At 54.1% G+C, this 13,331-nt stretch overlaps 1 protein-coding gene across 1 annotated transcript in view; it reads left to right on the forward strand.

Annotated features, from left to right (window-relative positions):
- Positions 1-439: 439 nt before the first annotated feature.
- Positions 440-13,331, forward strand: part of ASB2 (ankyrin repeat and SOCS box containing 2) — a 39,209-nt gene continuing 26,317 nt past the window's right edge. Inside the window, exons 1-2 of the mRNA XM_012655196.1 lie at positions 440-736; positions 12,054-12,332. Of these exons, the coding sequence (XP_012510650.1) occupies positions 12,127-12,332 (206 nt within the window). The 5' untranslated portion in view covers positions 440-736; positions 12,054-12,126. The remainder of the gene's footprint in view (positions 737-12,053; positions 12,333-13,331) is intronic.

Below are 13,331 nucleotides of genomic sequence, written 5' to 3' on the forward strand. Positions count from 1 at the left end.
CCCACCCCACAGCAGCCAGCAGCAGGACACCTGGTGTCTCCAAATGTCAGGCTCTGCCACCTGCTGCACCTGCTGCGTGCTCAGCACCAAGCCTCGATTTCCCCACAGGCCTTTCACACGGAATCCTTCATCCCCTCCCTCCCTCTCTCTCCCCTTCTCTTTCACCCATCCATCTTCCTTCCTCCCATCTGGCCTGCCCTCCCCTTTGGCCTCTTCCTCCCACTCCTCCCCTCCCTTGCTCCTCACTCTTGCACTCCGCGCCTCTCCATTCTCGTCCCCTGTCTTCCTGTCTGTGACTCTCTGCATCTCTCTCTCCTCTCTCGCTCGCTCCCGGGTAGTTCCAGAAACATACCCATATATGGCCTCCATGTCAAGGATCACAAATGATGACATCACGTGAGGCCGAAGCTCCGAGATGCTCTCTGGAGCGAGAGTCTGCATCCCATGCGCCTGGAGGAACGGAAGGCAGGATCGCAGCTTCCTCGGTGCAATCCTCAAACAGGAAATCTGAGATTCATAACATCTTATAGTTTGGCTTGTCATCACTGGTCATGCGGTGGGCCCGAAATAAACTCTCTGCTTCAAAGGAGAGCGTTTCAGAACTGCCTGGCAGAGCAGCCAGCAGCTTGGGGCCAGGGCAGAAGGAAAAGTCGGAGAGCATGTTCTGAATTAAGACACTCTCAAGAAAAACTGTTTTATTGTCCCTGAATGGTAGCCTTGTTTCAGAGCATAACAGGTAATGCATGCTTTCAACTTTCTTACCCAGACCTAGCAAACGATCGTGTGGCCAGCTGGGACTTAGGGCTGCAGTACTTACTGGAAACCTCCTGCAGTCACACTGCGTTGTGGTCTTTCCTTCTCTCTCCTGTTCTCTGGAGTTACACGGCATGCCGGTGACCTTCACTTTGGATTTGGGGGACAGAGAATCAGCAATTTGCATGCGCATTCCAATTCTTCCAGAGGACTCTTGCTCAGAACATCCCTCTGCCGTGCACTTCTAAAAATGGAAATGTGAAAGGAGTTATCAATGATGCTATTGTCGGGTCCGTAGGCCTCGGGCAATGTCTGCCGCAGACAAATGACTTTCAGAAGTGCTTTCAGGTCAGGTGAACAGATAGGTATTTTCACGCGTGGGGAGTCAATCTAATGTAGCATTTACTGAGTGCCCACGCATGCACGGTGTTGCGGGGAGCCATAGAAGTCAAGGTGCCGTGGGCTGTCCCTACAGCTGCTTGGGGTTTAGGGGAGGAAACAGAGAGAGAAATGCTATGCATGTGAGATTTAACAAAGCTATGGAATACCTCGTTGGGGGAGGCAGTGTGTGCACACACATGTATGCGCGACACATTTAAGGAGGCGATGGCCTTCAAAAACATGGGTGGGGTGTAACCAGGGTGGAGCCAGGGACCTCCAGGTGGACGAGCAGTTCGGAGGAAGGCAGACAAGTGGGTGGGGGGCGCCCGGGGTGCTGGTGGGAAGTGCAGTGTGGCCACAGCAAGGGGTTCTGCCGGTGAGAAGTGAGGGAGAAGCTGGGGGCGTAGGCTGGAGAGAGATGCAGCTCCGTCCTGGCCAGGTGAGAAGATGGAACCTTTTCTGGGAGTTTGTGAGCAGAGGAGGGGCGGGTGGGATTGGACTTCAGGCTGCTCCGGCGGCTTGGGGGATGGACTGGGGTGAGGGGCAGGGAGGCTGGAGATTCTTCAGGAGGGCAGGTGAATGTCAAAGGCCTGAAGCAGAGCAGAGGCTGAGCCCCGCACAGGACAGGAGCACCCTCCCCGCTGCAGGGAAGGTTCGCTTTGTGAGGCGGGGGCTTGAGGGAGCTCAGAGGGGCTCAGGCAGAGCCAGCTGGGGCCAGCACCCCTGCCACAACCGCGACCTCTGCCACCAGAGGCCTGGGCAGAAGCGCCGTGAGGCAGCCAGCAGCAGATGCTCGAGTCACTTCCAAAACAGTTGAACGGGTCCCTGCAGCCGGTGGCAGGCCTGTGTGCCACGCTGCGTCCTGGAGGAGCTGGCGGCGGCTCCACTGGGTGCCGTGATAGTTTGCATCATCGATTCTTGCACACACAGGCCAGGCCACGGGTGCCTCGTGTCAGCAGGGGTGGAGGAGCACCCTCTTCCTCCTCCCTGGGGTGGGGGCCTGTATAATCCACCCATGGGGACCTTACAATGAGCCATAGCACAGTCAACACCAGCAAGCATTCACTGAGCACCTGCTGCGAGCGGGCACTGCCCAAGCACTCGTGGAGATTTCTCTCAGTGACTCTGGCCAGGGCTGCTGTGAGTTAGACGTGATTGCTACTCCCGTTTTTCAGATGTGGAAACTGAGGTTATGAGAGGCTAAGGGTCTGGCCTAAGGCTGGACAGCTAAGAGGTGCTGGAGTCAGGGCTGCGGCATGGTAAACAGGACTGTCGTGCACCCAGGGAACTGTCCCTGGCACAATCAAGGCATCATAAGGTGCCTGTATTTTGTGGACAGGCTAGATCCAAAAGTCTTCCCAAAGGAGGCACAAAAATATCTCTGGGCCCGCCCAGGGGCCTTCCATTCTAAGCTGCAAGGTGGCAGGCTGCCTGGAGGAGGCAGCCGCCTCAGGAGTGCTTTTTATCTGGGGCTCTCTTTCCTTAGCAGCATTTCTGAAATAATTAATGCGGGAATATAAATGAAGCGTCAATAGCTTTGCGGTTGAGAGGGATGCTTTGAGCAGGTGGTGGTGAGGAAAAGTAAGTTGCTTCCTAATCTGCTGATGTTTTTTTTAAAGAAGAGAGGAGTGAAAAGGAGAGAGGAAAGAGACAGGGATAGCAGAAAGAGAAGAGAAAAGTTTAAATAAAGGCAGCAGAGGACAAAAACAAACCCAGAAGGAGAAAGGGTAAAAGAAAGGAAAATGTCCTAGCTGATTTGGGTGGAATCCAGCTCAAAAGATTTCTAGCCAGCTTGCAGTGAGGCCCGTGTGAGGAGGGGCTCTGCCACCTGTAGTTAGAGCTTCCAGAACCCCTTGTGTGTTCTGCCAGGCAGGGACCAAGGTGAGGGCCCGTGGTCTCCCGGCACCCAGGGAACAGAACAGGGCCGGGCAGGGCTACACTTGGACGGAGGTGCTGGGAGGCTCAGAAGTGGACCTGCCAGCCCTTCCCACCCCTGTCACCCCAACCCCAGGTCGCTGGCACAGATGGCAGAGCCTGGCATTTGTAGAGCCCTGGGCAGAAAACGAGTCGGGGCGTGGAATCCTATGTCCAGAGCCATATGTGGCTGAGCCACATGGATCAGTCTGGCCACAGTGGGAAGACAGAGAGAGGGTGGGGTGGGGTTGGGGCGGGAGCCAGCCCCCTGCAGGTCCAGGAGGCAGGGGAGGTGCCCTCCATTCAGGGGGTGGAGAAGAAGGTGACCCACAGGCCCGGAGACTCAATAGCTCTGGGGCTCAAAGAAATAAAATGGAAACTTGGCGCTGGCTGATGCTTTTCTGAGCTGGTGTTCGCATTCATGGGCACCGCCTCGGAGAGTGGCCTCTGGGTCTGTGCAGAATGTACCCTTCTCCTTGCAACAGAATGCTTTCCGCAGAAAAGCAGGGGATGTTTTCTCCGTGTTTTTCTTTCTTCCATCTCTTCTGATCACCCTCTTTCTCACTCTCTTTTTGGGGTGGCTTCCAGATAAATAAATAAATAACTGGTGAGCTGCTGTGGGGGGCGGTAGTGACCAGAGGGTGACCGATGGCTCCAGACTGAAGGCTTTGCAGAAGAGCTGCATTTAGCAGTCTACACTGCACTCCCACACCTAAAAGGTGTAAGTGGACCCTCACCGAAATATTCACACGGTACTTAGTATGCGCCCAGCCCCGCTACGTGAATGAATTGCTCACTAAACAGCCACTCTTGTCGTTCGTAGGCGGTCACCTTGTGCAGAAATTCAAGCCCAGGATTGAGAGGAGTGGAATGGACCCGGCTGCGGGTCCTCCCCAAGTTCTAGGACAGCAGATCACATGCGCAGGGAGGGGCCCTGGGAGTGGAGAATTTGGAACACGCAGGCAGCATCCATCCCACGCACAGGCTGGAGGGCATGGAGGTCTCCCTCCTCCCGGAGCTCCTCCGACCCCGTTAGTGACCCTTGGCACCGCTGGGCGGGTTCCACGCACAGCCCGTGGAGCTGACCGTCACAGCTTTCCCTTTTGGCCACAGCTGCCAAAAGAAGGCTAGGCCTGGGGCTCACTTTCACTTTTGTTCGTGCTCTTTTTAAATGGAGGAGAGTGTGGGGGATCCAAACCTCTGAGACAGAGCCTCCTTGGGGACACCAGCTAGGAAGGAGCCCCCAGTGAGTCCTCCCAGCAGGAACGGGCCACAGCCATCCTGCCCACTTTCTGGGTTCAGAGCAGAGAACTGTAGCATCTTGGGGGCTGTAGCATAACATGAGCAGATTCTCAGCAGCCACTGGCTGCAAGCCGGTAGCTGCTCTCCGCGTTTATACCTGTTGCCTCTTCTCCTCTGACAACAATCAGAGCATGGGCTGATGCCATGATCATCCCCATTCTACAGAAGAGCAAAGTGAGGCACCAAGGGTGTGAGTAACCTGCTCCCCATCACACGGCCAGTAGGTGGCAGAGCCGGGGATGAGTCGAGACGGTTGGGCACCAGGGCCACGCCACCGTCTCCCACTGCACGGCAGACATCTCCGTGACAGCTGTGCTCCTTGGGAGCCACCAGGGAGGCTTCCTGGTGGAGGATATGCTTGAGCGTGTCTGGAAGGACACCTGGGACGAGGTCGGGCTGGTGAGTGGCTCCACGTGCAAACACCGCTGAGATGGAAAGTGGCTTGCTCAACCTCGCACGCCCCACCCACATCCCCGCCCGTCAGGAGCATGGCCACCACCTGCCTTCCGGGCCCAGCCCTCCCAGCTGTGTCCCCTCTGGCCCCTACTTTTCTGTTAGATATCCAGGGAGTAACCTCCTCCTACTGCAGCCCCTCAAACAACCACACACCAACGCCAGGCAGACACCCCAGGCAGACCCTGGATGGGTAGCAGGGAGGAACTGGGGTGAAGAACAACCAATTTCCAAATGCTAGTTTGTAATCCTCACCACAGCCCTGCAGGAGTCCATGTTGCTTTGCCCACTGCACAGATGTAGCGACTGAGGCCCAGCTTAGACGAGCATTGGCTCTGGATGGACCAGGCACTGCTCTGAGAGCTTGGCATGTAACTCAAGAAACCCTGTCACAGCCACTTTACAGATGCCACCTGGGAGAGGTGGGGGCTCCCCTCGGGCCAATGTTTGGAGTGCTGCAAAGAGGGCAAAAGAGGGGCTCCTGGAGGCCTCAGGGTGGCCTGGTCTCCCCTGCTCCAAGCTGGCCTTGGACTGGCCAGCCCTTGAATGCCCCTCCCTCTTCAGGCCCCTGGCTGGACCAGGCAAAGCCCTCTAGAGTCCGGCTTTCCCTGGGAAAGGGCTATTTTTATCCCAATCAGCCTCACAGAGCATCCCTTGGGGCTGCTGGTCTCCCTCCAGGCAGGCCCTGGATTTGTAAGGAGGGGCCCAGAAGGTGGCCCAGCCCCCAGGCAGAGGACTCAGAAGTCAAGCTGGGCAGCATGAAGGTGAGGGGAAACTGAGGTCAAAAGAGGGCCAAGGTCTCACCTGGGATCACTATCGCCCCTTCCAAGAAATAAGTGCCCCAATTATGTCCATTTTACAGACAGAGGAACTGAGACAGGAAGAGGCCACCCAGCTAATAATCAGCAAGGCTGGGATTTGAATTCAGTCAAGCTAATGACACAGGCTGCTTCATAACTTCCCCCTCGTACTAAGGCTGAGCAGCAACACCTGCCCCCAGGGAGACACCCCACAGTACCCCTGGCAGGCGTCACCAGCCCACGATGGCATCGGTCCAGCCAGGGGGAGTTTCCTCTCCCGAAGCAGCCCGTGTCGCACACTTGGTAACGGCCAGGCCCACCGCTGAGCCTGTGCACACAGGAGCCCCGCTGATTCTACCACCAACCCCAAGTAATACTAATATCTCCGCTTTATGCACAAGGAAAGTAAAGGTGCTTCATTTGCCCAAGAACCCTCAAAAGCTGAGGACTTCAGTAGGGAAAACAAGAGATATGTGGGCCCACAGCGGGGCAGGGCATCTGCCTCCTCAGAGGCAGGGCCCCCGTCTCTCCCGTCCTGTCGAGTCCAACCCCTCCCCTCCCTCATCCGCATGCAGCTTCCTCTCGGGGGACAAAGAGCCTGGGTGGTGCCCAGTGCACAGATGCAGGCCGGGGCACTAGGCTGGGTAGCCGGCTGCAGCTGGATGAGGACGGGCCTGCTCAGAACGCAGGTGTGCGCCAGCTACATCGGTGCCCCAGGAATTGCCAGAAGGAGCACCAGGTTTGAGGTTGGAGGATCGGGCTTCAAATCCCAACTTTCCAGCTGTCTGTCCTCATGCAAACCCTTCTTTTCCCCCTCTGAAACTTAATCACCTCGTCTGTAAAGTGGGACCAATGACACGGAGGCATCGAGTTCCTTTTGGAAGGAGCAGGTTGGAAAGGAACTAAGTTAATTCATTGAAAAAGCTTCTTCTTTCCAGGGCTGTCGTGAGTGCAATGACAGGGCAAATGTCAAGTCTGTGGATGATGTCCAACCTAGGGGAGAGGCTCGGAAAGCACCTAGAGAGTCTGGAATTAGCTGCTGCGGGACTGGCCATTCCAGGTGACCATTACCTGGCTGACTTAATGCCAGGTGACCATTACCTGGCTGCCCTGGCCCCCGGGAAGGCACGTGCTCAGGGAAGGGGCACTGTGGCAAGTGCTGTCTGTGCATAGCAGGCTGCAGGGCCAGTAGCTGCCTTGAGATGGGGGGCTGGAGGGGTTCCCATGAAATAACTGCTTTACGCCCTATAAACTGCCTACCCAACCTTAGCACACATGTTGCTTCTGCAACGCAGTGAAGCAGCTGGTCTCATTCCCATTTTTACTGATAAAGGAACTGAGGCCCAGAAAGGGGAAGTGACTTGCCCAAGGTCACATACTTGCAAAATTGAAACTAGACCTAGGCGTCTTGACAGCCAGACCTGAGATCCATCCACTCCCACCTGCTCCCCCAGTGCTAAGCCCTTTCCATATGGGGACTTGTTGAGGTGGCCACAGGGGATCCCCAGGGACAGGGAGTTTGGGGTTTGGTAGCACAGAGCTAAACCAAAGGTCTCACTGAGTTGCAGAGTCCTTAGAACTGGAAGAGCCATGGAAACCTTCTAGCCCCAAATCCTCCTTTCGCAATGGGAAAACTGAGGGCCAGAGTGGGACAGGGACTGAGTCGAGGTCACACAGCACTTTGCATCAGCATGCAGATTACAACTCAGGTCTATGACTCTTAGTCCAATTTTCTTCCTGCTTTGTCCCCTGGCTTCGAGCAGACGCATTCAGATAGGGGCACCATGGTGCCAGGCCAGGCGCTGGGCACATGCTGAGCCCCTGCCTTGCACCATGTGTGTGGGTAAAGCTGTCCCCCAGCTCTGGAGAAGCCAAGTAGGTCACTTATCACTGGGCAGAGCCCCTTCCGCACCCCTCTGAAGGCAGACGTGGGCCAGCCCAGTCCTGGCCGGGACCCCAGCCACATGGAAGCGGGGAAGGGGCGGGAAGCCAGGCCTGGGCCAGCTGCAGATGGGGGACCCACCTGGCTGCACAGGCAGCCCTGCCAGTATGGGGGCCGTTGGACAGGCTTTAGTCTATCTTGCCATTTAACAGACAGGAAAACTGAGGACCCAAGAGAGGAGGAGAGGTGCTGTTGGCTGATTTGGGACATAAACCCAAGTGGTTTATGGTTGGTTCCCAGTCCTGGGTTCTTTTTGCAATAAATAAAACTGATGCTTCTGCTGCTGTAAAAAATAGCACCTCAAATGTCAGGTATAAAAGGATTTTGAGGTCACACACAACACCCCTCCCCCTCCCCCGCCCGTGTGGACCACAGAGCAGCCACCTGACGTACTGATCTCGGTACACACTCAAATCACCGGAGAAGGCTCAAATGTTATAGTGTGTGGCCCCGGCCCTGGGGGCTCTGAGTTCATTGGTCTCGGGTGCAGTCAGGGCCTTGGTGTGCTTTTAAGACTCTCAGCCGGGCCTGAGGGCCATCTGTTAAGGTGACATTGACTGCATATAACAGAAAACCCTGCCAACGTTGGCCGAAACCACGAGGATCTTCGGTCTATACCGGCAAGTCGGCTAGGGTGGGCGGACGCGGCATCAGTTCAGCAGCTCAGCCGTACAATGAAGGGCCCAGAGACCTATCGTTCATTCTGTCAGACTCATTGTACCAGCCTATCATTCACTCTGTCACCCTCGTGGTCACACGGTGGCTGCCACAGTTCCAAGCATCAAGTCCTCCAAGCACAAAAAAGGGGTTGGGGCAAGGAGTCATTTTCTTCACTACTTTCTTTTATTAGGGAGGAAAGTCTTTCCTAAGAGCACCCCAGCCTACCCCTAGACTAGTCACTGGCCGGGGGGCAGGATGGCAGGATGGTCCCCCCGGCTTGGAACAATCGTGATTTATCCGTGGCACAGGCACACTGTGGCCTGGGCAAAGCCAGGATCTATGGTCAGGGAAGGTGGGGAAGTGGCTGTTGGGTGAGCCGTCGGCAGGGTCTGCCGCACGCTGCGTGACGGAGGTAATTTGACCAGCCGGGCAGTGAACTTTGACCTCCTCACCAAGGAGGTGAAAGGCGCCGGCCGTGGGACGAGGATCCAGGGTCAAGTGAACACATGAACCTCTGACCACAGCACAGAGGAGAAGCTCTCCCAGAAGGAGAAGTTCTTTTTCTCGGAAGAATCTGGGTAGGCTTCCCAGAAGAGGGGCACATGCTCCGGGCGTTGAGTGATGAGGAGGAGTTCTAGCAGTGCAGAACGGAGGAAGGCGTGTCAGGCATAGCCTAACAAGCCTGTGGGCTGCGGGATGCTGGGGGAAAGGTGAGCCATCCGCCCCGGCTGGAAGGTCAGGTGTGTGGAGGAAGAGGAGAAGGGAGCATGAGCACCAGATTTTGGAGGACCCAAAAGCCAGGGCCAGCAGCGCAGGCTTTATTCCGTTAGAGGAGGGACTTCCTAGGGTCTGGGGTCTGGGGACTGGGGTCTGGGGTGTCAGAGAAGACAACAGGTGGGGAAGGAGGCCTGAGGCTGGGAACCCCCCACGGAGGCCACTTCTGAGGCTCAGCAGGAGGTCAAGCCTGAGCCAGCCAGAATCAGCGGAGAGAGGCAGGCGGAGGGGTGCCAGGAAGGACAGGAGCAGAGGATGGAAATCATTGCTCCCAAATGCCCTTCTGCCATCTTCATGGTCTGCGGCCTCCTCCAGCTGTGTTTGGAAGAACCCAGATTTGTTTAATAACTCATTTGCTGGCGCTTTGCAGAGCAGTAGTTGTTACTTTTAAGGCTGTTCCAGGGACTAAACAAAAGAATTTCTATAAAGGGCTCAGCAGAGGGCTTAGTGTGGGGTCCCACCCCTCCCTCCTCCAACAGGGGTCCCGCATCTGCCTGTGCTTTATGGCTGGTCATTCTCCGAAGAGGAGGTTCCGCTCACCTGGGGAGCTCATCAAATAAGGCTGATGCCTGGGCCAGGCTCCTAAAGATTCTGACTTAATTGGTCTGAGATGGGGCGCAAGAATCGATACTTTCTAAAGCTTATTTTCTCCATGTTTTAAGTAGCTATGTTATTGCAGTATAATGTGCTCACATAGAAGTGCACAGATCGTATGTAAACAGCTCCAGGGATGCTTACGAAGGGAGCCACGCCACGTAACCACTCAAATCGAGAAGGACAACACAAGTGGCTCCCAGAAGCCTTCCCGCCCCCTCTGCATTAGTAACCTGCCAAAGGTGGCCACTTTCTGACTTTTATCACCATAAGTTAGTTTTGCCTGTTTTTGAACTTGATATAAATTGAATCGTGTATATGTTATTTTTTACAGGGCTTGTTGCTTGTGAAATTCATCCTTGCTGTTGGATGTAGCTGTAGTTTGTTTGTTGTCACTGGTGTGTACTACCCATCACGTGACTATACCACAACGGATTCACCCGTTCAAATGGCGATAAATCTTTGGTTAGTTTCTAGCTGGGTTTATTGTGCACAGTACTGCTATGAATACTCTTGACCTTGTCTTTTGGTGAACATATGTACGTTATTCTTTTGGTCACATAGCTAGGAGGGGAATTTTAGGTCATAAGACAGGCTTATATTCAGCTTCTACAGCTACTATCAATTTTCCGAAGTGGCTTTACCATTTTACATTCCCGCCAATGCTGGGAGAATCCTGCTTATTCCACATCCTACCCAACGCTTGGTGGTTCCCATCTTTCTCATTTGAGCCATTCTGGTGGGTGTATAGTGGTATTGCACTGGGGTTTTAATTTGAATTTCCCCAAACACTAGTGAAGTTAAGTGCCTTTAATTTTGCTTACTGGCCATTTGGATATCGTCTTTGTGAAGCGCCTGTCTCAGCCTTTTGGGTATCAAGAATGCTGCGTAACAAAGCACCCCAAATAAGCATCTACTCTCCTGCTCTGGATCTGCAGGCCAGCCCAGGCCGGGAGACCCAGCTTCAGGCTGCCAGGCCCTGCTGGATGGGGCTCCTCTGGGCAGGCTGGGCTCAGGTGGTCCCCGCGGGGTTCTCTCTGGGGCCCAGGCTGAAGGGCAGCAGCTCCAGTGGGGAGCTCTTCTCTAGGTGATGGCAGAGGAGCAAGAGCAAACCCCGCTGCACACGCTTGTCACGTGTCTGCTTGCCTCGTGTCCATCAGCACTCGCCGGCCACAGCAAGTCATGCAAACTTGGGTCCAACATCAACGGGGAAGGGATGGGAGACATTTGCCTCCACAGGAGGGCAGTGGATATTTGCTGAACAAACCAAAGTATAGCACTGGTATTTCGGGTATTTTTAAAAAGACCTCATGTGATTCTGATGTTCCTCCAGGGCCAAGAACCACTGACCTGCAGTCACCGCGCAAGTCAGCCAGTCAAAACGAAAACCAGGCTTAGTTGATTCTACTCCATTTCCTAAAAGCAATTGACTCCCGACCAAAGTCCATTTCTCTTTGAGGCATATTGTTAGAAGGGAGTGCCTGGGATTCACATGGAAAATTATTTTAATGATTGATTTTAACTAGATCATGCGATCTCAAGTCGTGGGCCTGTGTCCAATTCATCCCTAGCATTCTCAGCCCTACCACAGTGCAGAGAAATGGGGAGATGCCAGGGTAGGATGCTGCTGGTATTCAGAAGGGAGGAATGCATGTACTGCTGCGTAAGCTCCATGAGGGCAGGGACTTTTGTCTGTTGGCATCATTGTTGTATCCACAGTGCTTAGAAGAGTGCCTGACTCAGAGTGGGTGCTCAACAAGCAGGCTTTTAGTTAATGTACAGATAGGCGTACATGGATAGATAGGCTGTCTGGAATGGACAAACACATGGTGGATGGATAGGTGATTGGATAGATAGATGTATGGATGTATGGGAGGAGGGATGGATAAATGGGTGTGTGGGTAGACAGACAGGAGGATGGATGGTGGAGGTAAGGGTGGATGGCTGGATGGTTGGAAAGATGAATGGATGAGTACATGGATGGAGAGATTGATGGATGGACGGAGGGATGGATCAGTGAATGAATAGGCAGATGGATGGATGGATGATTGGAAGGTTGGATAGATTGATGAGCAGTGATTGATGAGAGGGTAGATGGCTAAATGGTTGGGCGGGTAGATGGATGGATAGGAGGATGGGTGGGTGGGTGGGTAGGTGGTTGGATAGTTGGATACATGGATGGAGTGGGTGGATGGATGGGAGGATGGACTGGTATATAAGTGGGTCAGTAGAGAGCTGGATGTATGGGAGAATGAATAAATGGATGGATGAATGGATGAGTGGTTAGATGGATAGATGGGTCAATGAGTAGATGAGTGGATGGATAGATGTATAGACGGATGGGTGGGTGGATCATATGACCAAATAAAGGAATAAAAAATGAATATGTGATTGCCACTGGAACACACAGCCTTCTCTGTGGGCAACATAGCTATCTTGCTAAACTGTTTGTGACCAGGGTGATTTTGGTCTCCTCACAGGATTTTCTGATTTGCTGTTTCCTCCTCCCCACCAAGTGTCTCTTCTGGAGGCCGGAGTGGGAGGTGAAAGAGGATGGCCACGGAGATCAGTGCGCGGGGCAGCCAGGGCACCATTGGGCACGAGGAGTACAGCCTGTACAGCAGCCTGAGCGAGGAAGAGCTGATGCAGATGGCCATCGAGCAGAGCCTGGCAGACAAGACACGGGGCCCACCCACTGCTGAGGCCACCGCGTCTGCACGTGCCAACCGCCAACCTGCCCATTTCTACCCTTGGACCAGGTGAGCAAGGCGAGGCCAATGAGGGCAGTGGGGGCATCGGGGCATCCATGAGATGCAGATCCCAGATGCTGTTAATCCAAAACCAACTTATCCTGGTCTCTAGGATGCCTCTTAACATTTTAATGATTTACATGTGTTATCCACACTTACCGAGCTCGGGCAGTGCCAAGTACTGTGGTGGGTGCTAGACATGCTCTGCCTCATTTAATCCTCTTAAGGACCCTCTAGGTGGGATCTGTATCATAGTCCCACTTTACAGATGAGGAAACTGAAGCTTAGGGCTGAGTCAGAGGTCCCAGGGCACACAGCTAGTAGGTGCTGCTTCAGAGACTGGAGCTTCCTGGCTCCAAAGCCCACACCCTGGCCTTGCACTACTGGCTTCATGCTGAGTGTGGTGGCGCCAATGCTCTGTACCCGGCCAGCGCTTCCAACCCGATCTACACAGTCTCCCTGAGAAAGCATGTCCGGGGAGCAAAATACGTCACCCGAGCAAAGCCATCCTGCCCCCGTGTTCTGGCACCTTTTTACCATCTCCGTCGCTGGACCTTCCAAAGCAGCAGCACCCAATAAACTACGGCACTAGCCACAGTTGCAATCCACAGATGCAATTCTAAATAGCCTTATAGCCACATTTAAAAAGTAAAGAGAAGCAGGTGGAATTAGTTTTCGTAGGTATTTTATGTCCAAAATATCATTTCCACGTCATCAATATAAAAATTAGGAATGAGATTTGTACCTGCTTTTCTGCCCATCAAGTCTTTGAAATCCAGTGTGTATTTCGCACTCAGCGCATCTCGACTCAGACCAGCCACTTTTCAAGTGCTCACTGGCCACGTGTGGCCAGCGGCCACCCTATTGGATGGTGCAGATCTAGAGGACACCTTCTTAGCAGGGGGAGGGAGCCAAAGAGGAAATGAAGCATTTGATCTTTGTCAAAATGCTTTTGCTCACCCCTGAGCCAGAGTCAAGTGTATATTTGGGGGTGAGTCGCTGACCTCA

Source organism: Propithecus coquereli, unplaced genomic scaffold, assembly GCF_000956105.1.
Source record: "Propithecus coquereli isolate 6110/MARCELLA unplaced genomic scaffold, Pcoq_1.0 Scaffold468, whole genome shotgun sequence".
Classification (NCBI taxonomy): domain Eukaryota; kingdom Metazoa; phylum Chordata; class Mammalia; order Primates; family Indriidae; genus Propithecus; species Propithecus coquereli.